The 25,719-nt window shown below is 40.7% G+C and overlaps 2 protein-coding genes across 3 annotated transcripts in view; one reads left to right on the top strand and one right to left on the bottom strand.

Annotated features, from left to right (window-relative positions):
* Nucleotides 1-7,415: 7,415 nt before the first annotated feature.
* On the top strand, nucleotides 7,416-16,686 carry Svip (small VCP interacting protein). The gene is made up of 4 exons (XM_052161836.1): nucleotides 7,416-7,545; nucleotides 9,507-9,557; nucleotides 10,097-10,210; nucleotides 14,177-16,686. The coding sequence occupies exons 1-4, from the start codon at nucleotides 7,492-7,494 to the stop codon at nucleotides 14,189-14,191; spliced, it is 234 nt and encodes a 77-aa protein (XP_052017796.1). The 5' UTR covers nucleotides 7,416-7,491; the 3' UTR covers nucleotides 14,192-16,686.
* A 2,767-nt stretch (nucleotides 16,687-19,453) lies between these two features.
* The window catches only part of Gas2 (growth arrest specific 2), a 125,789-nt gene continuing 119,523 nt past the window's right edge, over nucleotides 19,454-25,719 (bottom strand). For both annotated transcript variants that reach the window (XM_052161825.1, XM_052161835.1), the window contains one exon: nucleotides 19,454-20,609. In XM_052161825.1, coding sequence (XP_052017785.1) covers nucleotides 20,391-20,609 — 219 coding nt within the window. In that variant the 3' untranslated portion in view covers nucleotides 19,454-20,390. The remainder of the gene's footprint in view (nucleotides 20,610-25,719) is intronic.

The following is a 25,719-nucleotide window of genomic DNA, read 5'->3' on the forward strand; positions in this document are numbered from 1 at the left end:
CATCTAGCATGTCTGTTCTTTCCTCAAAACTGAGGAATACTCTGACCTGTCACCATTTCTATCCATTGTCCATAGCAAGTTGTCACATTGTAGAAATCACCCAGTATGGAACTCTTAGAAGTGATGGTTCCTTTCACTTAGAAATGTGCAGGCAAGATTCCGCTGCACGTTTATTCCTTGATAATCCAGTTTAAAATCTAAAACTTCCTTTGATCTGTTTGTTGTGGAGCGTATGTCGTTGGATGAGCACGCATATGCCATAGTATAAATACATAACGTAGTAGAAGTTCAGCCTCTCCTCCCATCATGTATGTTACAGGCTTGTCAGCATGTGCCTTTATCTGCTGAGCCATCTCACTGGTCCAGCTCACATTTTATCAATGAAAACTATCTAATTTTCTGGATATATATATATATATATATATATATATATATATAGTGACTGCAGGGACTGTATATAGATATACTGCAGGATGCCTTTGTTGCTATTAAAGATTGATGTGTATGCAATACTTTTTGTATAGGAAGATGTCAATCATGAGAGGGAGATAATTAATAGTTCACATGAATTTTTCTTACATGAATTTCAATTGCATTTTCTTTTTAACTGTGTGTTCTGCTTCTTCATAGTGGACATAAGCCTGGAGTCTTCTAGAAGAAACCACGCTCCAGACCAAAATATGTGGACTTCTGACACTGAGCAACAGGTCATGGCTTGACTTCATCTGAAAAATAAAGGAATGTGTGGCCATTCTGCAAAATAAACCCTGAGCTTGCAGTAACATTCAGGCTGTGGGCTTCTGAATTTTATTACCTACCATGGTTCATCACTGCTTCCCCCCTATGGTAAACTGGTGTATTAAATAATATGCAAAGATTTTGAAAATATATTTGCGCTTAAATTTTTACAATTGTATGTGTACCTTATTTAGATATTGAGAGCTATGCTTTGATAATAGGAGACTAATAGGATAACAACCCCATCTAGAATTACAGAGATTTAGGTTGATACTGGAAATAAAGGGTAATATAAGCAAATTGCCACTTAAAATCCACTACTGAAACACAGTTCTATATTCACATATAAAATAAATAGTAACTGTGTCTGGTGCAGGGAAATGATGCTCTGTTATGTAATTTCCAACTTAAAAATGAAATAATAGTTTTCTAAAATAGTTGGCAACTGTTCAATAAGTATGAGCAATGCAGCTGATCAGTTATTTGCAGTCTCGGAAGTGATATGCAGAGTGAGATACTAAGAATTCAGCTTTAAAAACTATATAGAACTAGGAGAAATGGTTAATAGAGCCTGGAATAAACAGCTAAAAGGACAAAATATTTAAAAGTTATTTTCTGGAAATTGGACAATATTCAAAGCATGACCTGTGTTTTGGTGGCATGAAACTTGATCAGACTGCATACAAGAAGGTTCCAGACTATACGACAAGGCAGGGCAGGGAGCCTAAGCAGAGTTCAGAAACTTCCTGAGTTGAGGGCGCACTGAGGAAGGATATTAATCTGGGAAGTCTGACTTAGCTTGCGTTGTAGGGAAGAACTCCAAGGAGTGACAAGTAGGCCGGCAATTACAGCCTTTGACTGCTTGCACTGAGTGCTTCGTAACCACAGAACTGCATATGTGCACAGTGCAGCTCAACAGTTTTTCCCTTTATCCTGACTTCTCGATGAAGGTCAGTCTATAGAGATCAGACTAGTTGTAAGTTCAACAACCCTGACACTCACCTACCAACCTGCACACACAGTCCTTGTTGATCATACAGGGCATTTAGCTAGCAATAGGGGTCAAATGACAGCAATAAGTTACTCCCAAATAAGCAGTCCTCCAAGACCTGGTGTTGGAAGCTTAGCAAGAAGTTTGGAACTCACCAGCCCCCCCTTACCACTTCAGAGGCAATGCAAGATATCAACAGACATCTGGAAGTTCATTTGGTACCGAGGCTACAAAGTCTATGCTTTTCTCTGTACACACACTTATATGATAAGCTGAACTTATAAATTAGAGAAAGATTAACCCCCACAACTAATAATATTTTACTAATTTTACTACAGCATAATAAAACAATATAAAGTTTTATCACAACAATGTTTGTGATAACATTATGGTTGTAATCATTCATTCTTGAGAGAGTTAAGACAAAAACAAGGACCATGGTTGACTGTTAATAACAAATGCTTTTAGGTGAAATCATGTCTGCCTGCGTGCTATCATGCTTAGATGATAACAGAATAAACTTCTGAAATGTAAACCTGCACTAATGAAATACTTTCTTTTATAACAGTTGTGGTCATGATGTCTTTTCACATCAATAGAAAACCTAAGACTGCCACTCATCCTGACAATACCAATTGGAGAGGCAAATACAGTGAAAAGCAGAAGAAAAATAGTTAGGCAAATGGCTGAGCCAGGAAGAGGGACAAATGAATGGTCCAGTGCCCTTATAGCTATCTCTGGAATACTAATGTGAGTCTTGGATTTATAGAAGGCAAGAGGGTTTACATAATTAAGCAATCTTAGTCAAGGTCCATTGACCCACTGACTCAGTTCTGATCCTACAAGGTGAATCAATACACTTTTAAACCACTAACCTCTCATTCATGGATTATTCTGTGTTTGGGATGTTTTGAAGTTCACAGTAATTCAAGAGGAAAGATGAAAGAAGTTTCTCTCTATCTACAGCTAAAGCATAAGCAAAACAAGGTAGAAAAGCCTGGTTCTTAGTTACCTTGTAAACACAAGGAGTCAACTATAATTATCAAGATTTATTACTGAATATGTGTTTCAAAGGGATGTTCTCATGAATGTAGAGCTCATAAAGGCAAAGGAAAGCAACAGAATACAACTGACAGAGGAAGGCATCTAACCAGAGACAGTGGGGAAGAGTAGTGGGTGCAGGTATAGATGAGAGCAACATATAATGACATGTATATATAGAACAGCCAATGAAATGCACTGCTCGGTATGCTATATTTATAGTTCATAAAATAATGATTTGTATAACTAAACCGTGTCATTGCAGTCATTTCTGGGACATCCACCAACAGACAAAGGGGTCTGTAAAGGTTGTGGAAATGAACTACTTCAGAGACAAGAGAATACTGTCTGCTTTAATGCAGTGAACAACTATTTACACAGTGGAAGCCTATCGACTATGATCACTTAGCACATTACCTCAGAGTAGATAGAAAGTGCTAATACTTCTCTGTAAAGAACACATTAAAAGGAGCCAGGAAGAGTGTAGACTGCTCAACAGGACTGCTACTCAATGCTGTTTTAGAATTCAGTGTTATGACTTTGGGAATATCCAAGAACATATTATGCCATGCTTCTTATTTAGAAGCTCAGTGTGCCAGGTAGGGTGACTGCTAGGAGATGCCTGCATTTTCACCCACAGAAAAGATTAACAAACCATTTCTAACACCTACTGTCTTAAGCCTAGAACAGCAAACAACATCAAATGCAAGTTTTATCTCTCCTCAAAGTTGGGAAATGTCTTATTCTGCTTTCTATTGCTGTGATAAACACATGACCCAAAGCAGCTTGGGAAGGAACTGTTTATTTCAGCTTATAACCTTCAGGTTATACTCTAGATCAGAGGAAGTCAGAACAAGAATACAAAGAAGGAATCTGAGGGTCTGAAGTGAAACAGAGGCCATGAAGGAGTGTTGCTTACTGATTGCTCCTCTTGGCTTGCTCAGTCTGCTTTTGTAAACACCCAGGACCATGTGTCTAGGGGTAGCACCACACACAGTGAGCTAGGCTCTCTCATATCAATCATCAGTCAAAATAATACCTGACAGACTTGCCTAAGGGAAATCTGATGTAAGCATTTTCTCAATTGCAGTTACCTCTTCTGGGATGTCTCTAGTTCCTGTGAAGTTGACAAAACTAACCAAGACAGAGAATGAAGAAGTTGTGTCAAAGAGGGTACTTGGCACACAATGGGCTTGTGTCACAACTAGGGAAAGTTGCGTGTTACCTAATAGGCTACTAGAAGACGTAACCAGCCTGTACCCTGGTACATCAGTATTTTCCTAGATAAGTATATCTGATTCAAAGAAAGCTTCTCCAAATTTTCTACCACAAAATTATCATGAAATGCTCTTTTGAACAGCTTTCATCTCAAGGGAATGCAAGGGTTCAGGATAGAAACACTTTGCATTGCAAATAGTTTTTCTCCACTTTATATAATGCATTTTTTAAAAATGCTTTATTTATTTACATTCCAGCCATTGTCCCCCTCCTAGTCCCTGCTCCCACAGTTCCTCATGCCATTCCTCTTTCCTGCTTGGCTCCTGTGTATGTTGTCTGGTCGGTGGCTCAGTCCTTTGAGATCCCTAGGGATGAGGTTAGCTGAAACTGCTAGTCTTCCTATGAGATCACCCTCCCCTTCAGCTTCTTGAATCCTTCTTCTAATTCAACCATAAGAGTCCCCAACTTCAGTCCAATGGTTGGGTGTAGGTATTTGCATTTGTCACAATACATGACCTCAAGCTTTATTTCAAAGTAATAGTGATAAAAACCACATGACATTGGCACAGAGACAGACAGGTCAATCAATGACCTAGAATTGAAGAACCAGAAATAAAACCACACTGATAGATACTTGATCTTTGACAAAGAAGTCAGAAACATACACTGGAACAACAACAACAACAACAAATCTTATGCATCTTCAATAAATGGTGCTGGCCTAACTGACAGTATGTAGAAAGATGAAAATAGATCCATATTTATCATCTTGCACACAGCTCAAGTCCAAGTGGATCAAGGACCTCAACATAAAACCAGATACACTGCATCTAATAGAAGAAAAAGAGGGAAAGAGCCTCAAACTCATTGGCACAGGGAACAGAACACCAGTGGCTCAGGCTCTAAGATCAACAATTGATAAATGGGACCTCATGAAACTGTAAAGATTCTATAAGGTAAAAGATATCAATAGGAAAATCAGCAACCTACAGATTGGGAAAAAGTTCTTCATTAACTCTACTCTCAATAGAGGGCAAATATCAAAATTCATTAAAAAAACTCAATAAGTTAACCTTCAAAAAACCAAATAATCCAATTAAAAAATGGGGTACAGAGCTAAACAGAGAAATCACAATAAAAGAATCTCAAATGTCCAAGAAGCACTTAAAGAAATGTTCAAAAGTCCTTAGTCATCAGGGAAATGCAAATTGAAATGACCCTGAGATTCTACCTTATACCAAAAAGAATGGCTAAGATCAAAACCTCAAGCAACAGTGCATGCAGGAAGGAATGTGGAGAAAGAGGAAAGCTCTTCAGCTGCTGGTAGGATTGCAAACTGGCACAACCACTCTGGAAATCAATCTGGCAGTTCCGCAGAAAATCGGAAATATGCAATGCGTTTTTAATTAAAATAAATCAATTGACAAACTGATAGAGAAGTGACAATGTAATACAATTAAGCAAACAAGGAATTATTTATATTAAGACAGAAACAGAACTCAAGTGCATTGCACTAAAAGGGAGGTGCAATTATACATCTTGACGTTACTTTGTTAGTTTGCTTTCTACTGCTATAATAAAACTGACTAAAACTAATATGGGAAAGAAAGGGTTTATGTCATATTACAGCTTAAGGTTCATCATCCAGGGAAGCCAAGGCTTGAAACAGAAGTCACAGAGGAACACTGTTTACTAGCTTGCTCCCTGGTTGAAATTCACCTATTTTCCTGCACGAACCAGGCTCACCTGCCCAGAGATGAATGCTACTACCACCCACGGCGGGCTGAACCTTCCTATATCAATTGTCAACCAAGAAAATGTCTCACAACCAAGATTAGACTCCTCTAATGACATGACCTATTGAAAGAGAGCTGGAAGATCTTACTAAACAGGATGTTTCATGCCCTTGAACCACCTGCATCTGCTGACAGGCACTTAAGAGAATTTAAACACCCAGGCTTCTACAGAAATGGGGAACTAGAAGTGCTATTTCTGAGTGTTGTATTTCGAAGATATGACACACGAGTGCTTGATAAGGTTCTGGGTTATAAAATTGCTAAGAGGCCAGGAGAAGAACATCTTTAAAAGGCAGAGGAATATTTAACATTGAAAGATTTCAAATGCAAATTATTTAAGAACAGGGAGACAATCAGAAAGAAATAGGAGTTTAGTCAAGGTGAAGGAAAAAGCAATCAGTAATCTTACACCTGAGATGAATTTCTGTTAATTTTGGTTTGTAGTTATCAAAACATGAAACTAAAAAACGTGAAATTTCTTGAAAATGAAAAAAAAAAAAAACCCTCAAAATCCCAAGAGGATAATGTGGGGGTAAGTTTTCATACGTTTATAAGAAATAGAAATATAGAAATATGAAACACATTTGTACTATTTTGAAGCGCAGCAACTTCAAATAATAGTTTCTGTGTGATTATCAAAAGGAAATGGATTTGTCCACTTGGACATAGTATGTGTGAGTGGCTATCCATGAAGAGAAAAGAAAAATAGAAACGGAGAGAAAGAAGGAAGAGGAAGGAAAGAAAAAATGACAGTCTTACTGTCATTAAAGTCTGAGCCGCTCTTCACTGGTTTTTCAGGGTGCACTGTTTCGTTGTCCCTAGGGAGTTAACGTGGATGGCAAGAGGCTACCTCTGAGACAGGACTGTGGGGCGGTTTTCTCATCCTGCCATCTCAGCGATACAGCTCTGACCTCACGAAGATGCTGACAAGGTAGCAGACAGCACCCTTGAAATGTGGAGTCTCAGAGGCCGGGATTCCTACTTTTTCCTAGTGCGGACTCAGCAGGTGCCTACCCATGACCAATACGCTTGCGCAGAGCTCCTGGGATGGACAGGGCTCTGCACAGCCGCAGAAGGTGCTTAAACTGCAGGGGGGTAATGAAGGGTGGAATTTTGAGAGTCTTGATGGGAGTTGGAGGGTGGGGTTATATATGAAAGGGGGATGGGAGTGGGCGTTTCATTTGGAGAGGCTGGCGGACAGCTAAATGGGTGGATCAGGTGGAGCATTACTGAAGGGGCGGGGCTTGCCGCAGATGGGTGGGGCGTTGCCATAGGAAGGCTTCCAGGCTCAAGGAGAAACCCCTGGGTTGGGTAGCTGTTAGGCTCCGTTGGGTGGGATTGGTGGAGGAGGCGGGACTTGTTGTACCGGATGAAAGGGGATTGCAGCCGGGTCGGGCGAAGCAGGTTCGCACTGGGGGCGGGGCTTGCCGTAGGCCTGGAGGGGCGGGGCTTGTTGTTAGGGCGGGTAGGGCGGGGTCTGCCAAGGTCACGGCAGGGGTGGGGCTTGAAGTTGGGCGGAGCTTGTGATAGTGCTCGCGGAGGGGCGGGGCTTGCTCCTCAGGTGGGGCGGGTCTTACTGCGGGGCAGGTCTTGGCGCGGGGCGGAGCTTTGCAGTAGGTCAGGTGGGGGCGGGGCTTGCTCCTGGGCGGGGCCTGCTGCAGCCCCCAGCGAGGATTCGGGTTCCCGGCTCAGGGTGCCTGCGTCCCCATGGGGCTGTGCTTCCCGTGTCCCGCGGAGTCCGCACCGCCATCCCCGAGCCCGGTGAGTAGCCGGCCTCCCCGTGCAAGTGTTGCTCGCGGCGGCCGTTGCAGTGCAGTCGGAGGGAAGGTGCACCTGCCGGGCCTCTGGACCCTCCCCTAGGTTGTCCAGCGGACCCTCCTTGGATGGCATAGTTTGGGGCTGGTCTGTTCTCAGTGGCTGCTCCAGACATGTGTCTCTTCTCCTGTCTGTACCAGCTGTACATAGAAGGTCTAGGACGCGCCGCTCTCCTCGCCATTTAGTGAATATTTAACCCGCACCTTCCTGAGTAAAAACTACTCAGTTTTAACAGCTGGTTTGAAGCCCAGGTTTGAATCCCACATAAATGAGCAATATATGTTTAGGTGTAGATTCCCAGTTGGGATAATTTTCTGTGAAGACAGTCATTTACTTATTGATTGATTGATACTTGAATCTAAGCAGGCCTTATGCTATAACAGTATACTTATTTTAATATCTTTCACTCATACTTGATAATATAACACTCTAACTTGTTCTCAACATCTATTCTCGGGATAGCTAAAGATTAGTTGAAGAAATGAGGGATTTAGGGAAGTATATTAAGCCCTTAGGCACTGGGTTATAGATACTAACGTGACTATTTAGTAGATGTGGGGAAGTTCAACTTGCCGTCATGGCTGCTGTTGTTTTTAAATGCTGTTAATTTTGTTTAGCTCATGAGAAAAAAAAATACCATTCTGCCAGCATTGGTTAAGGATATTTCCTTTTGTTCTCTGCCCTTAGGCATAGGGCTGACTGGTGTATTTCACTTAGCACCTATGATTTCCCTGACCACCTAAATAAACACTCCCTAGAAACCTCCCTCCTATTCCTTATCCACCATGATTATTATGTCTCTTCCTGAGTAATTACTCCCATCAGAGGCATTATGTATTGCTTACATTTGTTTCCACACACTAATCAAAACTCAGGCTTTGGATGCATGGGCTTCACACTTTCACTGCTCTGTTCCTGGAACCTAGAAAAGTTGGCAGGAATCATTGTGATGGATGAATGAATGTATTTGGTGGAAAAGGAATGGCTAAAACCACACCCCAAGAGAATGCTATTTATTGTCTCAATGTATTTAAAGACTTTATACATGAGAAGTAAAGGGTATAGAAAAATAACATGTGCCCCAGAGGTGGGACAAGTGCCTCTGAGTTTCTCTTCTTTCTCTTCCCCATCGTACACAGGGAGATCGGCCATTGGTTCTAAATGTCTCCCCCAAATTCCAAGCCTTCCTCATCCTCCTTTTTCACTAACTTTCAAATTATTTTTCCATCCTTTGTTTTGTTTTGTTTTTTGTTTTTGTCTGTTTGTTTGTTTCAAGACAGGGTTTCTCTGTGTAGTCCTAGCTGTCCTGAAACTCATTCTGTAGACCAGGCTGGCCTGGAACTCAGAAATCCACCTGCCCCTGCCTCCCAAGTGCTGGGATTAAAAGCATGCACCACCACTGCCCAGCCCTGTTTCTATCCTTAAACACCATTAAAAAAAAAAAGTGTCCCCACTTTAAGTCCATTTTATACGAGGTAAGTATTCTGAGGGCCAACTTATATTTATTGTCACACGCACTAATTTGGCTTGTTAGTCTAGAGAATGACATTCAGTAAATCAAATATTTAATAAATATTGCACTATTGATAGAATTCAGGGTTAGTTTGTTTTTATCTTGTTTTTGTGTGAAGGTAGATCCTTATCACATTGTTCAGGCTAGCCCTGTGGATTCCAGCAATCCTACTTTCTGTCCTTCACATAACAAGCATGTAGGGCTATAGTTCCAGTCACGGGGCTCCTACAGTGACTTTCTTTGTGAGGTCTTTTGCACCCATACTAAATGTTTACAAACATTTGCTTCAACTTGTAAATTATTATTTATTTTTGTTGCCCTCTAGAGTAAAGGTGTGGAAGGGTTCCATGCAGTTTGACTTTTCCCTTGAGACGCGTGTTATTTATTTTCTTAGGAAGAGAAAAGACAAAAGCTGGCAGAGGCGGCAGAACGAAGGCAGAAGGAGGTGAGAGCACAGTAGTTTGCCTGCTCCACAAGTGTTCCGTTCACTTTCTGCAGATGTCTGTCCTGTCCCCATGCTTTGAATGCAGAGTGCCTGATGACACACACAGTTATGTCCTCAAAGATAACCACTCTGGGAATGAAGTCCGAGTGCCCGTGAACCGCATGCACTCCTTTTCTGTGAAACCAGCCCCAGATGGGTTTGCACATGAGCCTGTCCTGCAAGGACGTTCTTCCTGGAGACAATCCCACCATGCTAAGGAGAATGGGTGAATGAATTTCAGGAAGAATTCCCTGTGGTTTTCCCTGCCGAAATGGCTGTGCTTTCTGCAAGGCTGTCATAGCAAACTGCCGTATTACTCAAACCAGACCAACTCCCCACCCCTAAAGGAAAAGCAAAATGGCAAAAACAGGTGCTTCTGGATAGCAGATACTTTTGTTTTTTCCTGTAATCTCCCCACCCCCCCACCTCCCACCCTCCCACTCCCCCACCCCCTATCCCCCCACTCCCCCACCCCCACCCCCGTGTTGAATTTTTTAAAGGCGGCATCTCGGGGAATTTTGGACATCCAGTCGGTGGAGGCAAAGAAGAAAAAGAAAGAACACTTAGAAAAGCAGATGGAGACATCAGGGCCACCGACAGCAGGGGGACTTAGAGTGAGTACCCAGCATCCAGTCACTCCCTGGGGATGCCTTGAGAGACTATGGCTTGCAAACAGAGAGCAGAGGCTAGAGGAAGTATCTAATTATTTTAATATTATGGGGAATGGATTTGTTTTCTTTCTTTGAAAAAAATCATATATTTTCTAAGCACAGGACTACTCATCAATGTGTCAAAAAAAAATCAATATAGGACACCACCACAGAGTATGCAAAATTCTACCAAACTGTCATTTTGATAGGGGCCAAATGTCTGCTCACACATAAATCATGAAATTGGGTTCTTCTAAAACTTGTGATTTGTAGCTTTAATGTTCTCACTAGAGTTTGTGATCTTTGGGTTTGTGCATATTTGTTTTTGTTTTTATTTTGTTTTGTTTTGTTTTGTTTTTGAGACATGGTCTTCTGTAGCCCATGCTGACTTCAAACTCACTCTGTAGCCGAGGGTGGGTGGCCTTGAACCTCTGAGCACCCTGCCTGGCCCTTCTATGGAGTCCACCCAGGCTCTGGGGACTTGTGATCCTTCTGAGGTCATTCATTATCTAAATCATGCCAATGTGAATTCAGACTACGGTTTGTGCCAGTGAGTAGTGTGTATTCCTCCCACTGTCTGTGTGTCTGAATAGACCCCACATGTGCCTTTGGTGGACAGGCTCGCCCTGGGAGGTCTTTGAATTGGAGGCTGCAATGTATATCAGGCGTGTAAGGGTTTTATTGCACATGTTTCTGGTCAGGAAAATAACAGTTAAGGTATTGCAATTTTACAAATCATTTCACAGGAACCCCACTTTCAACATCAGGATAATTGTGAAAAGCATAGTGCTGTTAATTACTCTGAGTTTTCCGTCAATTGCTCTGAAATTTCATTTGCTTTTGTCTCAGAACCACACACATACTCTCAGGCATATATGTGTGCATGGGTCATAGGTGTGAGCCAGAACTGTGGTGCTTAGAACTGCCCCAAGCAGAGTTGATTTAAGACCAGAAATGGCTCCTAGTGATGGCCGTTGTCCGTGCACTCTACCTCTCTAATTTATCCAGTTTCAGTTAATGGATTAAATGAAAAGAAAACTGCTTTTCTTTACATTGGAGTTTTAATAACTCATAAAATAATTGGGTTCAGTATTCAGCTAGGTCATGTGGCCATGTCTTGTGCATGTCATTTCGTAGGCTTAAAAAGAAGACAGTAGTAGCTCTAGTGTAATTTTGATAGAAAATAGGATCAAGTTGTTATAAGAAACGTGACCTTTCTTTTTCCTAGTAAGATAAAAAGTTGCCACTAGGTTTAATTCAAATAGTGTTCTCAGAAAAGAAAGAAAGGAAGGAAGGAAGGAAGGAAGGAAGGAAGGAAGGAAGGAAGGAAGGAAGGAAGGAAGAAAGAAAGAAAGAAAGAAAGAAAGAAAGAAAGAAAGAAAGAAAGAAAGAAAGAAAGAAAGAAAGAAAGAAAGAAAGAAAGAAAGAAAGAAAAGAAAGAAAGAAAGAAAGAAAGAAAGAAAGAAAGAAAGAAAGAAAGGAAAAGAAAAGAAAAGAAAAGAAAAAGAAAGAAAAGTAAACAGTAGCACTAGACGTTATCTTTGAGCTCCACTGTTTCCTGGTAGGAATAGAGGTGCTGAGTTAAGTTCACCAGGAGTGCTAGGTACTAAGTTTAGGTGCCGTGGCTGTCATGCATGAATCAGAATGAAGAAAACATTTGTTTCACTTGTGACAGCCCGGCAAGGCTCTTCAAGGCTTTCTTCCTTAAATCTGAACCTTCTTCACTCTGAAGCTGGTAGATTGCAAAGATACTCGGCCTCCTGTTACTTCTAGGTTTCATGTCACTTGAGGCTTCAGGAAGGTGCTCAGTGCCAATGGCTTTGGTGCTCAGAACCAAAGCCATTGCTGTGGCTTTTCTTTCTCTTTCTGTGCTATTTCTCTTACGAAATCTGTCTCAGTTCCTTAATAAACCATCATGGGCGTCAAGCTGCAAAGTAGCTGCAGGGTCTTCTCAAAAGGAGTGAGCCATCTCCCAGTGATTCAGTCTACTATGTGGAGTCCTGGCCACTTCTAATCAGCAGCTTCAAGGACTGTGTCCCCATCCCCTGTAGCCACCTGACCAGAGCTTAAATGGAGAAGTTCCAAAGGAATGTGTTACTGCCTTGGGAATAACAGGAGCACATACACAGCATTGACAGTGGCTTTGTCCTCCAGCACCTCCTTGTTCTGCACATGGCCTGGAGGACCTATAGTCCAGGAAGGGTCTTATAATGAGGAAAATGTTTCTTCCCCATTGTCATGTGTCCATCATCTGACTGTCCCCAGAGGTGGCATGGACGGTGCTCTGAGTCTTAACAGAAAGGGTCAATGCCCACACCAGGGTTCACAGTCCCACCAAAGGGCATGCTAATGTAGGAGGAGCCAAAGAGCAGTGTTGAAGTCTGAGCCAGGCCTGCACCTGTGACTATGAAGTGCCCCTGAGGCCCGAGTAGAACATGAGATGTTTATCTTCCTGGTGTATTTTCAATGTAAACCCAGATTGAGATTCTCCAATGTTGTATTTACACTAGTCTAAAAAGAAACTTTTAAGTAGAGAACTATTTATAAATGATAAATAATACAGAATATATCCCAAATGTGTTGTAGACTGTGCTATATCATTAAAAGTTCATTTGTATTATTTTTAATTATATGTGTGCATGCAGGGTGGGTTATTTCAGGTGAATGCAGAAACCCTCAGAGGCCAGAGAGCCTCCAGTTGTCCTGGAGCTGGAGTTACAGGGGGTGGTGGACCACCCAGTGTGGGTGCTGAGGATTGAACTCAGGTCCTCTAGGAGGGCAGTCTATTTTTCTATGCTTCTTTTTTGTAGACGATAAGACAGATAATATTTAAACTTCAAATAAATCCTATAATACAGAGCAGCAAGTTAACTCCTATCCTTAATTTTGGAAAGGTACAGTGATTAAAAATATTTAGCACTAAATATTTCTTAGATACAGTTTAAGAGTAGCACTTAGCAACTGAATATTTTTTGTCCTTTCTCAGAGGATTTTCTAAAACTTATAATCACAGATTTCATATACTTTGCTAAAACAACAACAAATATTTTCTCACTCAAGAAAGGGGAAGATCTTACCACAAATTATTTAATTACTACTCCTTAATCGGGTCCAGTTCAAGAAGAAAGGTTTCCCCTTTTTGGTTTTTGATTTCTTTCTTTTTTTTTTTTTTTTTTTTTCGGGTCCAGTTCAAGAAGAAAGGTTTCCCCTTTTTGGTTTTTGTTTTCTTTCTTTTTTTTTTCTTTATTGATGTTTTTCCCTTCACTGTGGTGTTTGAGATGTAGCTAATGAAGCAGGGCTATGTGTTTGCCAGCTTCTGAGTCTGGTGAACAGCTGCTCTCATATGCAAGTCAGTATATGGCATGGCTTTATTATTTATGAGCAAGTGTTATGGGACAACAGAAACGGGAATGGCTTCTGGGTCAGGACAGCTTTTCTGGCTGGCTGGAATCTACCCAGGAGGGCCACTGGAAAGCAACGCATTCTGGGCCCTATTTCTTGGGGACGATATAGCTAATGTAGTTCCAGAATTGAAAGAAATCTGGTAACAAGACACTGGCTCTTCTGGCCAATCCCCACCCCCATTCTAGGATATAACATGCCCAGCACATTGAGGGAGCCTTGGACAGAGAACAGAGATGTCCATCTAAGAGAACAGAGTTCTTTCAAGGCAACAACCCTTTTATCAGATACTCCAAAAAATGGCTTGTCTGTATTTTTAAACCCCTGTCTTAAGATTCTTGTTTGTAATATAAAATTGTATTATTCCTGGCTATTTGCAAAAAAAACAAAACAAAACAAAACAAAACAAAACAAAACCCAACCCTTTTTGCATTCTTTAATCCCATAATTTCTTTGTTTGTTCACTAGACTATCATTACATAATTTAAATACAAATTTACCAATGCCTGTATATTTTCACCTTTTTAGTGGACTGTGTCATGAAGCATTTCATACCTGGAGGAGAATCCTGCCACCAACTCCAGCATCTGCAGACAATGGATTTCAGCTGAGGTCTCCTCTTTTCAGGGATCAAGAATCAGACTGTATCATTAGTGCCCTCTAGTGCAATCCTAAAACTAAATATACTAAATATACAAAATATTGGTAATACTTTTATTTTCAAACTTACTAAATAACCTAGCTTTTCATTCTATTCTACTTTTCCTACGTCTATTTTCTCTTCTGCAGAAAGTAACTTTGCAGTTTTTGTAGTTAAAATATGGATCCAAAAGGTATATGTGCATGGCATGTCCTGGTCCTACATATATCTCCCATGTTGAGTTTGCTGCTATACCTCTGCTTTATAAGTAATCTTGCTACCTAGAATCATGTGACACAGCCTGTGGTCTATTTCTCTCTTACTAAATAGGAAGATTTCAGCTTCCAGACTTAGTGCCTTTAAGCTGATCATCAGGGAAAATCCTGAAAATGCATTTGAAGGACTTCAGGTGAAAGAAATCTTTATTTTTATAACCCACTAAGAAAGGAGTATTTGTAGGCAAATGTTGACTCTCTGCTAATTTATTTTCTGTACCTAAGGCATGTCATATTAACTTGAAGTTACATGTCAGTAGGACATCAGCTCAGTGACCTGCTGATGTGTTCTACTTGAATCATGAAAGTCTATGTAGTGTAGGGATGAGACCAACTGAGAACCAGGTTGGAGATAATGAGTGATAATATATTTGTTCAAATTTCACATTTTTATTCTTCTGTATTTATTAAAGAATAATTGTAAGATCTATACATTACATGATGTTGTCAATGAAAGTATGAAAGAGAAATATATAAGTTCTGAACTTGGAAAGCACAAGCATGTGGAAGCATCTTGTGATTTATGACGTTGTAAGCCCAGATGCAAGTGTGCAAGGCTGCTGCTGCTATGGATGCCAAGACCTTCAGTGTCGACATCCAGTCCTTGCCTTACAAGTTATAGGTTCTAGTCAGTCAGGAATCTCAGTGAGTTAGGCTAAGTCACAGCCATAAAAAGAAACTGAGCCACTGGCTCATCTGTCCCTCCCACAAGGTATCTGACAGTGTGTCACACATGTACTTTTTAAAGAATTAGAGCTATGATATAGGTCTCATAATGACTGAAATATTACTTTTCTATAGTTCAAAATGTTTCAAGAGCAAGACATAGAATTGTATCAGCTCTGTTTTCTTCATTTAGAGATTGTGATATTTTTCTTCATCATCATCAAGCTGACTTATAGAAATAATTTTTAGCTCATTTTGGTAAGTAATATTTCTGACATAGGAAGGCTGGTTCAGCTACATGGGGAGAGAGACAGCACACACCAGCCTGCACCTCCTGTGAGCATAGATAAAGCGTTCTCTTCCCTTCATCTTAGAGCTTGGTTCAGTGGGCAGTGCTGCATTTACTAGCTAATGGCATGCTTCACAAGTGACATACAGGTTTATTGCTTGCTTGGGAAAACTAGGATCCACTGCTCTTGGCAGCTCTGGGCTATCTCTGCTGTTCCAAGGTCATGTGCATGGCTATGGCCTGCCCCAGAGATCTGAACCTTCCCTCAAGGCAACACACGGCATAGGCACTAAATGGTGGTTTAAATCTCATGAATGTGATTGAAAAGAGGAAATGGGATGCTTGATAGGAAATTGGGAAATGTCTATTAGAAATCATATATACATCTACACATTTTGCTTAGGTTATGGATAGTGATGTAGAGGTGAGTTTTCTCTAACGTAAGACTTAAATATAACATTGAATATATCTTCCAAGTTTTATAGCCAAGTTGCTAAAACATAAGAAAAGCATCAGATACAGAAAGGTAACTAGTGTATGCAAACTGCAGTCTTAATTGTAATTCTGAAGCTAATATAGCTGATGATAAAAGAGTTATATATATCATTACAGAAGGTTTCTGTGACTGGTTGCATGTTTTGGAAACATCTGTAAATGGTTCTTTTATCTAGTTTGTATTATGATTATATCTGGAATGTGATTTATTAGTTTTCTAATATATTTTGAGCCCAGTGTTATGAATTCTGCATTGTCTCTGCGTATCTGAACATACGACTTCCTATACAAAAGTTCCCTTTGGCCATGTCTTTAAGTAAAATGTTTCTACTCTGTCTTAAACAAATTGTGAGTTGTCTTCATAATTAGGAACACATCCATGTTTCTGGGGTTAATAATGGAAAGGTACAAAATGACTGCGTGGAGGGGGCATGTTTCTCATCCTGTAAAGAAATGTTATTATGTTGTTATTACTCTTGCTTTTAGATTAAAAAGTAAAGCACTGTAGAAAGGCTCTGTGCATAATCCCCAGAGCCATGAAAATTTGACATAAAATTTGAATTTATGTTTATCCAAAAATTTGGCTTATTTTCACTGTTAAGAATTATACTGTGTTCTTGGAAGATGAAAAGTGTACCTTCTCAGTTTTGAATAAAGTATATAATTTAACAGATTGGCAAGAGTTAGGTGCATGTGCCTGCCTCCTGCTTTGAGAGAAAAGGAATATGCCTTTTTTAAAATAATACTTTTATTATTTCTCTGAGAATTTCACAATATATTTTTATTAAACACATCTCCTCCTACCCCAGATCCACCTCATCTCCTTATCCACTCAACTTCATGTCCTCATTTCTTTCCTTTTTAAACTAACCATGGAGTCCAGTTTGTGCTGCCCAGATACTCTCGGTTGTGGGGCCTGCCCTGGAGGGTAGGTGACCTACCAAAAGAGTCTTAAACCAACATCTATCAAACGCCATTAGCTAGGGGTGGGACTTTGTGCTTCTGTCTGTCTGACACCTTGCTTGGATTTTGTCTTGCTTGAGCATGCACAGGTCTCACCGATTGTGTCACAGAAGCATAAGTTCATATGTGCAACTTCCCTGCTGTCCAGAAAATAGTTTTCTTGTCTTCAACATCACCCCTTATTCTTCCAATTGCTCTGCCCCTCTTTCATGGTGATCTATGAGCCTTAGGGAGTGGGGTGAGAGAGACAGCCTATTTAGAGTTGAATTCTATAGTCTGCCGTTCTCAGAATGTTAACCAGTTACCACTTGCAAGTCTCTTTCTTAATCACCACCTATTTCCTTAACTTCTCTAAGTAAACACCTCAAATTCCCTCATACATTACATTATACACACACACACACACACACACACACACACTGTAACCTGAATCACACATGGTAATAAGGCCCTATGTATTAATTTTCTAAAAGCAATCATCAAATACAAATGAAAAGGCAACACCACTAATACAAGTCTATCTATAAAAGCCACTAGTGTGTATAGCAGGCCTTTGAAGTCGGTTTTTGTTGTTGTTGTTGTTGTTGTTGTTGTTGCAGAAATTGTTGTCACAACCTGAAGTCTCAGTTCTCCTCCAATGTGGCTTTTTATTGCATGGTTCTTCCTTTTCTGTTCTACATCAGACCGTGACTGCCATAGGTTAAGAACTAAATAGACATAAAGGCCTTTTCCTGTGTGTGCCACTTACATGAGATCCTGAAGAGCACTGGCTGCATTCATGGTACTGCCTTTGACTTGTGTATTATTTTAATGGAAGAAAGAGAAATTTTCTTCCTAGTGATATATTGTCTGGCAACTTATGAAGTGGGCATTGCCACTGGGGGATTTTTCTTATCATGTTCCTTCCTTTGAGCTACATAGGTGAGTAGAAGTTTCTGCACCTTTATCCTGTATCTGTTGTTTTGACTAACCACAAAGTAATACCTAATGAAGATATCAAAGAATTCCCACTGGGAATTTATTGATGGTAAAAACCGAACACCTGAATGTATTTTAGTAATGTGGGTGCCTTTGCCATCTGATATGTGGGTACTGTACAGGCTGGCTTCCCTCCATACTTCAGCATGTCTCTTAGAGGCTCTGTTGTCCCCTGGCAATGGCTTTGTCTCTGCTTATTTGAATGTTGCACTCCATGTGGGTTACAGGAATAGTTGGATCTTTAATCCTTTATCTCTGCCCTATCACCTTTTCTTGCATGTTACCCTAACTGAAAAACTGGCGTCAGACCTCCTAAGTCTTCCCAGTTGAGTAAGAGCCATCTATATTTGATCATGTCCTTTGTGGTACAGTCCTATTATTCTATATGCCTATTGGTATGGATCAACTAGCAGCAAGTCCCCAATTTCAGTTTTGAACACATTCTTAGACACAATTGAAACACCGCAGTGCATATCATATAAATCTAATAATCCTCCAGGTCCCCCAAGTATGGGCATGTCCTAACCTTATCACTCTTGAGTCATTTTGCCTTACTACAGTATTTTAAAAGGTTAACCCTAGGCAGAGCTGACCTAATTACAGAGTCTCAAGAACCGAAGACTTCTCCAAACTCTAGCCAAAGGAAGAGGTATAAAGAGATAGGTCTAAGTAACCCGTGTTGCTGCCATGACCAAGGATTGCGGCTTACCTCCGGAAGGTCAGAAAGGCAAGAATTGGATTCTTTCCTAAAGTCCACAGAAATAAACACAGTTTTGAGAGCACTTTGGCTTTATCTCAGCACAACCATACTGAACTTCTGACAATAGAATTGCCAAATAGTAACTCATACTCTGAGATTCATATTATTTTTTGCTAAGCCATACTTATTTATAACTAAATGTTCATTATCGAAAGAAAACTTTACAGGAGAAAGTTGTAATGGAAAGTGTCAAAAACAATGCAAAATTTAATGTTGATTTTAATTGATAAAGATTGAGATACTAAAATGTCATATGTTTCAAATGACAGTAGAGTTATTTATTATGCCAAGATCATCTTACCTGGCACAAAAGCTGTAGGTTTTCTTTATTTTTAGTTTCTCGCTGACATGATTTTCTAGACTCATGACACCTTTCCAGTACCATAACCTATACCATACCTGATAAAAGGTTCCCCATGAATAAGTTGGATGTTTGACTAAACTGGTCAAATGGCATACAGATGCAAAAACCTCTGTGAAGTTTGGCAGCAAGGAAGATGGATTTTTTTTTCTTATTTGAAAATAGTGAAATAATAAGTCAACTCCACCATTTAAAAAAATCTCAAGTCAACATTCTTTGCTACTGCCAACAAGAACCACCTACATTCACCTTTCCCGCATGCAGATTCTCCACACAGCCACACCCTGACACCTCATACTGCTGGGAAATTAGTAGTTTTGAAGATTAACCTTATTTAAGAGTGAAGCACTGATACAGAGACAGATAATATGTGGAATTTTTAACTTTTTGTTTTTAATTTTTAAATCAGTGTGGACAATATCTTGCTGCTTATTGATACAAAACAGCCTTGTCCTGGGTATACAAATCTGTAACATCATTCACTACATGAATTGACTTCATGAGACAGCATAGCAGAAGAGGAATAACTAAAGATACATATTTTTAATAAGAAAATGCTTGAAATAAACAAAATCACAAGGTTGATGAACATTTGACTGTGCAGTCCACACATCCAAATGTGAATGTATGCTAGCTAGCTTAGGCATGTGTATTTCACTAAGTGATCATTGTAAACACAGCTTCTCTGTGTGTCGCAGGTACCTGCTATTCCTAAGGGGCTGCACAGGCAACATCCAAAAGTACCCCAGAGGTTGGTTTGGTCAGGGATCAGAGATGAACTTTAAGGCAATCTTCTAAGTCAATGTAAACATCTCTGAAGTGGCCTTTCCAGTTAAGTATTATGGCTGAGAAAACTGTACTATATAGTGCTCTCAGACAAATTTTAGTAGCACATTATCACATTGTCACTTTGTAAAAAATAGTTATAAAATCCCGCCATTATAAAAGTTTCTGGGGTGCTTTAGCTCATAGACATACAGCAGGCACTTTCTGTTGACCTACACATATATGTAAATACAGTCTCCTAGTCATGATCACCTTTGATGGCTGTACCTAGAACTTAGTTCCTAACAAGGTTTCTTCTAAATGCTATGTTTACATATTGAGAAATAATGATTTGCTTACAATTTGTCTGATTTCATTGAGTTTAGATTTTCTCCATAGGCAAAGTTCTACAGATGCATTAAAAATAAATAGTGCTACCTTTTGAGTATTCTCCTGCCTGATGTGTGGTTTTTCAGAGCATGGGAACTACACTGACTACACTGTAGAATGGACACAGGCCATTGCAGGAGTCCTCTTTCAGAGATCAGTTTCATTTAATCTCCTTCTTAGCCTTGTAGGTGGCAGAGACCACCAGGTAATTATCTGGGTTCATGTCCTTCAGGGTTGGGGATTTGCTCTGGACAGGGGATGTCTTGCCGTCCACACGGGAGATCTGCAGCATGCGGCAGGGGTCATGCTTGAGCAGATAGCCTGCGAAGGTCTCCCAGCCTCCTCCCACGCGGACCATCACGTGCTTGTTGTGCAGCATCTAGAAGGAAAGACCAGTAAAGTGGTAAGGTTTTGAGAGTATGCACCAGCAACTCCCAGGTCTAGTGAAGTTAGCACTGCTTGCCTTACTTTCCTGGTGTATCCATGTGGTGCGCTGTGTCTGCTTGGGACAAGGCTTGTGAAAGAAACTTTGTGTACAGATGAGTCACGGGAAAACATCTGGAATCTAACTTTATGTGGTACACAGCACCCACACCTATTTCTCTGGGTGCATATGAAAGTTGTGTTGAACCACTACCACTCACCACCGCCTCAGCTCACACCAGTGTTCCATCTTTCCCAATTGGTCATTTCCCTCTCCCGCAGAACTTAAGAGACCACAGAAGTCTCTAGTTTTGAGATAATATTAATAAATGATGGTAACAAACATTTACTGCAAAATACAAATGAAAATGCACTCAGAAAAAAGTGAGATATATTTGAGTTATTTCAAGGAGTGATATATATTTGTTTTTCATTGACACTAGTCTGCCCAGTAACTTCAGAATACACCTATTAAAATCAACAAAGCCTAATAGATGGTCATGAGCCACCATGTGGGTGCTGGAAATTGAACTCAGGACCTCTGGAAAGGGGGCTAGTGCTTTTAAGTAAATTTCAAAAAAATCAACAAAGCCAACACACACACACACACACACACACACACACACACACACACTTCAAAACAATAAAGATAATAGAAACTTACCTCCAGGCTGTGGAGCCATCATGAGCTCCAGCCTCTACCTCTCCAGTGCTACACTCAGGAAGGTGCCACCATACCTGGGGACATGGTGATGGGGACTGAACACAGGGCATCTTGCATGTTACACAACTCTACAAAGTGAGCTGCATCCCCAGCCCCAATAGAGTTTTTAACTCTGGGAAAAAGTGAAAAATCCTTTTCAGTCTAGACTATTTTAATCACATAAACACTCTCTGAAGGTTCTATGACAAATCTGCAGAAGCTTGTTGCAGAAAAGGAAATATGAAATATAGCCCACTGAGCATGGAGAGCACCATGCCCCTCCTCTTCTGCAGCAGAAGTGGGGATCTCAGCACAATACTGTTGTTCCAGCCAACAGCTGAGGATTGCCAGAAAACACCCTTGCAGCTCCTCTGGGTTCACTGTCCTGACTTGGTCAATGTAGACTACTGGACCTAACTAGTTTCATGGGAACACTGGCCCTGAGTCTGGCTTCAGCAGACGACTGTGGGTTAATGCTTGTGAGGACTAGGGGCAGGGCACATATGTATTTACTTCCTCATTTTGAAATCTGACCCTGAATTCCTTGAAGACATTGATCTTTGTTTTTTCTTGCATTCTGAATGCAATCACAGGAGAGGTGACTCTCTCCAAAGAATGTCTGACCACCACCTCCTCCTAAACCATTAAAGGAAATAGTATACAGATGCTAACTTGCAACCCTACATTAAAACATGCTTACCACAAGATTAGAAAAAAAGAAGTCTTCCCTTTTAGGAACAGACAAGACTAATTGTCTATGCAATATTTTTATGGTACAGTAGTCACTCAGATCCACTTGAGAGCCCAAGAATGCAGGCATTGGTAACACAGGTCAATAGTATGTTCACAAAATATGTCCCATGTTTTTTCTCAGAACTGTGAAATTGGTTTCTCTTTTGATTTAAACCAAGGTGTGTGTGTGTGTGTGTGTGTGTGTGTGTGTGTGTGTGTTCTGCCTCTGCCCCTAACCTAAACTATATCACAGTAACAACAACAAAAGGAATGCAACTCACAAAGCAGCAGCTCACAAAGCTTCCCTGTGATCCCTGGGCACACATATTACCTAATACTTAACACGTCAAAGAATACTGATCTCCACCCTGAAATGGGGAGAGCTGGGCCTGAGCTCTCCCTATCACCACACCATGTGTCAAGCCCTTTGTGAGATAAGAAGCTCAAGCCCGTCTTATTGGAGGTTTTCTTACATTTAGACCTCACTAAAATGTGCTAAGAAGTCTGTGGTCAATCTTAGAGTTTCAAGTACAGGATTAAGATATTAAGGTCACAGCAGCAGGTATCTGATTCCAGGAATTTAAATCCTATGCCACCTTTACTTAAGTATGTGTTCATTTTAAAAGAGAGTCCTGCACCACCACATCTTCCTGAACAAAATCCCTACATTTCAACCTAAAAGCAAATTAACTGGATATAAGCCCAATTACTCTGAGCTTGGTCCTCCTGGAAGCTCTGGCCTAGTCTTTTGATGGATTCAACATATGATGATATTATGGAGAGGTGATATAATACAGGAGATGAGCCTTTCAGAGGAGATGGACCACTAAGGGCACCCTTTCATAGTCTCCCTCGGCTTTCCACCATGAAGTGAGCAGTCTCTGCCACCCCCCTCCCCAGGTTCACCTGATCCAAAGACTATTGCCTGATACCATGCTGTGGTATCATCCAAGTAATCCATGCTGTGGTGCTTTTTCCTTTGCTGTTTGCCCTCATAACACCCGAGCTGTCAGTTTGGAATCATATCTGCAATCTCACAGCACTGCCAATAGCAAATTTGTATGATGCTCTCATAGGCTATACTCACTTTGTCTAAACAATGAAGCCATTACCAGAATTCCCCTTTATAATGGGGACTTGAGAAGGCAGGAAACTTGAGTAAGGTTACAAAGAAAGTGGTGAGTAGCAGCAGGAGCAGAAGGACCCTTTCTTAACTATATTCATTATTTCCACAGTCTAGACTTTGGTTTTGGTGCCTTCTAACAATTGGCCACTGAGGGATTAGCCCATCACAGTAATCATCGATATCTGGAATAGCAACATGTAGTTGGAACAGATTAAGAGCTTGCTTAAAATAATTTATAGATAGACCCTAATAAGGTTTACTTTCAGGAGACTGTCTGGCTATGGTTCCAATCACTCAGAAACAAGCGTTCATGTGTAGTGACAGGATGATATACATCCTCAATCAGGTGTCCCTGCCTCGCCTTCCAAGGGACCCAGTTCTCCAGCTTTTATCTGTAGTAAGAGTCCCGGAAGAAGGCTGCTACTTCAGGTTACCTCCCTAGCCAGCAGAGACAGGCAGGGGCCAGGCTATATGTAGGTACTAAGAACTTTAGCAACCAAAAAATGCTTCTCTCGCTCTTCTTGGAGTCATTAATGAGTGCTTAGAAATAGAAACAAACCAACTCACTTTTCATTTAAAAGTGAAACTCAACATTTAGATCACAGATAACTACATGTGACAAAACTACAAAAGCTGTCACAGGAAACACCTAAAAAGGATCATGGGTTACTGGGAATGCACTCATGCTAACATGATCCAGGTGACTGTGCTGTGTCACTGAAATAACAAACGAAACTGCTGCAGATTAAAAACATAAAAGAGTTTTCACTGGGCAATGGGCAAAGTTTAACATTAAAGGCTTCATGTTCATATTTGATATATGTGTTTAGTGGCATCCCTGGAGAAGGTCTACATGGACAACTGTGTCTGTCCCAGCTCAAAATCCCTATGAAACGCTTCAGGTTCCTTCTCCTTTCTGGGCTACCTCTGCCGCATCTGTTTTGCTCTAGCTCTGCTCCCGCTGGTGCCTGCCAACATCAAGAGCAGCAGGAGTACAGTCAAGTACTACTCCATACTGCTCTTATCCGGGCTCTCACTAATCCACCCTCTGCCCCAGGACACAGAAGCCTTTCCACCAGGAACATCTCTTCCCTCCACTGCCTCAGCTGAACCGCTGAGTGGTTCTTCATTGCCGGCTGTGCTCCCACCTACAGCCATGACTCAGCCTCCTCAAGGCAGCAGGTTTTGTGGCCAGGCAGAGATAAGGTGGCAGTAGTAGTGCAGGCATCCCCAGAGTGACAAGGTGACAGATCTTTAATAATCTACCCATTCTGATGCGTCCTCCCTTCCCCTGCCTTCTGGACCTGACACACTCTTAGGGACCAGCTGCCAACTGTCTCACCCTTCCTCACTGTTTCAGATTACCATATGCAAAGCAGGTCAGAGGTCACACTTGTCTTTTTCTGAGCCTAAACTACAAATTTCCTACATTATTTTGAAATAGTCAAAACTTCACACACCTTTCTACATGTGCTTAGCAACTCTACATTTTCAAAGAGAAATAAAGTACATTCCTTCATTTGACCATTCAACAAATATTATGTGAGTACCCAGCAAAGCCCTGGGGCTCTTCATAGAGGCACACAATGGTTATCATATACAGTTTAAATGGATATTGAATGAAGAATGCGTATCTAATAAATTAACAAGGTTAATACTTAATACTACTCCATCCAATTGCCTGTTTGAAATATTCTGTATCATTCATTTTCATGAGAAAAAGAAAGATGAAATGATTTGTGTCCTCATATGAAAGTCCAGGTAGAATAATAATCCATATCACCCTTTGTGTAGAGAACATCACTGAGTGAAAGACAAGCATGGAGAAGGATAGGCTAGTGAATCTAGGCAGCTGTGGATGGAAGAAAAGAGTGTGGGAAGTGTGAGGAAGAGGCATCATGACTGGATATGAAGAGAATGAAACCCAAGTTCTTTGAGATGGTTTTTCACAAATGGTAAGCAGTAGCAATAAACTGCTCAACAAGGTTTCCACATGTGTGTCCTACATGATGCTTAAGTGGGCAGGTGTCATTTAGCCAGGGTCGTCCATCCCCTCTGTGACTTTCTTAACGGATCTGGAAGCTCACATTTCAACAGTCTGTTATCTAGATGCTCTCCACTGAAGGGGAGGCAACTGTCAGAACTGACAGAACTGCTTATAAGAAGTGGGTCACCAAACTTAGGTTCTGAGATATTGTACGCTTCCAATGCCTAGCAAAGACTGTTCACTGTGTATTTTTACAAGGCATCATAATGTGAGCACAAATATTGTTTTTAGAAGGCAGTCATCTGTTCTGGAGAGAACATTAGAGTAATTTATAGGATTGCAAAGTCTACCCTAGTTTCATATCACTCTGCAATGACATATGTTACAATTAGACAACTGGGAATTCAGCTGTCTGCCTTGGGTTCCCTGACAGATTCACAAATAAGACAGCAGATGTTCAGCAGATGGTAGGATTTTCAAAATAAGAGATAAGGTCATAAGGCTGCAGGACAAACCAA

Source organism: Apodemus sylvaticus, chromosome 1, assembly GCF_947179515.1.
Source record: "Apodemus sylvaticus chromosome 1, mApoSyl1.1, whole genome shotgun sequence".
NCBI classification, from domain to species: domain Eukaryota; kingdom Metazoa; phylum Chordata; class Mammalia; order Rodentia; family Muridae; genus Apodemus; species Apodemus sylvaticus.

Coding starts and splice junctions, on each gene's coding strand:
- Svip (XM_052161836.1), top strand. CDS start 7,492: ATGGGGCTGTGCTTCCCGTGTCCCGCGGAGTCCGCACCGCCATCCCCG. Junction 7,546..9,506: donor CACCGCCATCCCCGAGCCCG/GTGAGTAGCCGG, acceptor TTATTTTCTTAG/GAAGAGAAAAGACAAAAGCT. Junction 9,558..10,096: donor CAGAACGAAGGCAGAAGGAG/GTGAGAGCACAG, acceptor AATTTTTTAAAG/GCGGCATCTCGGGGAATTTT.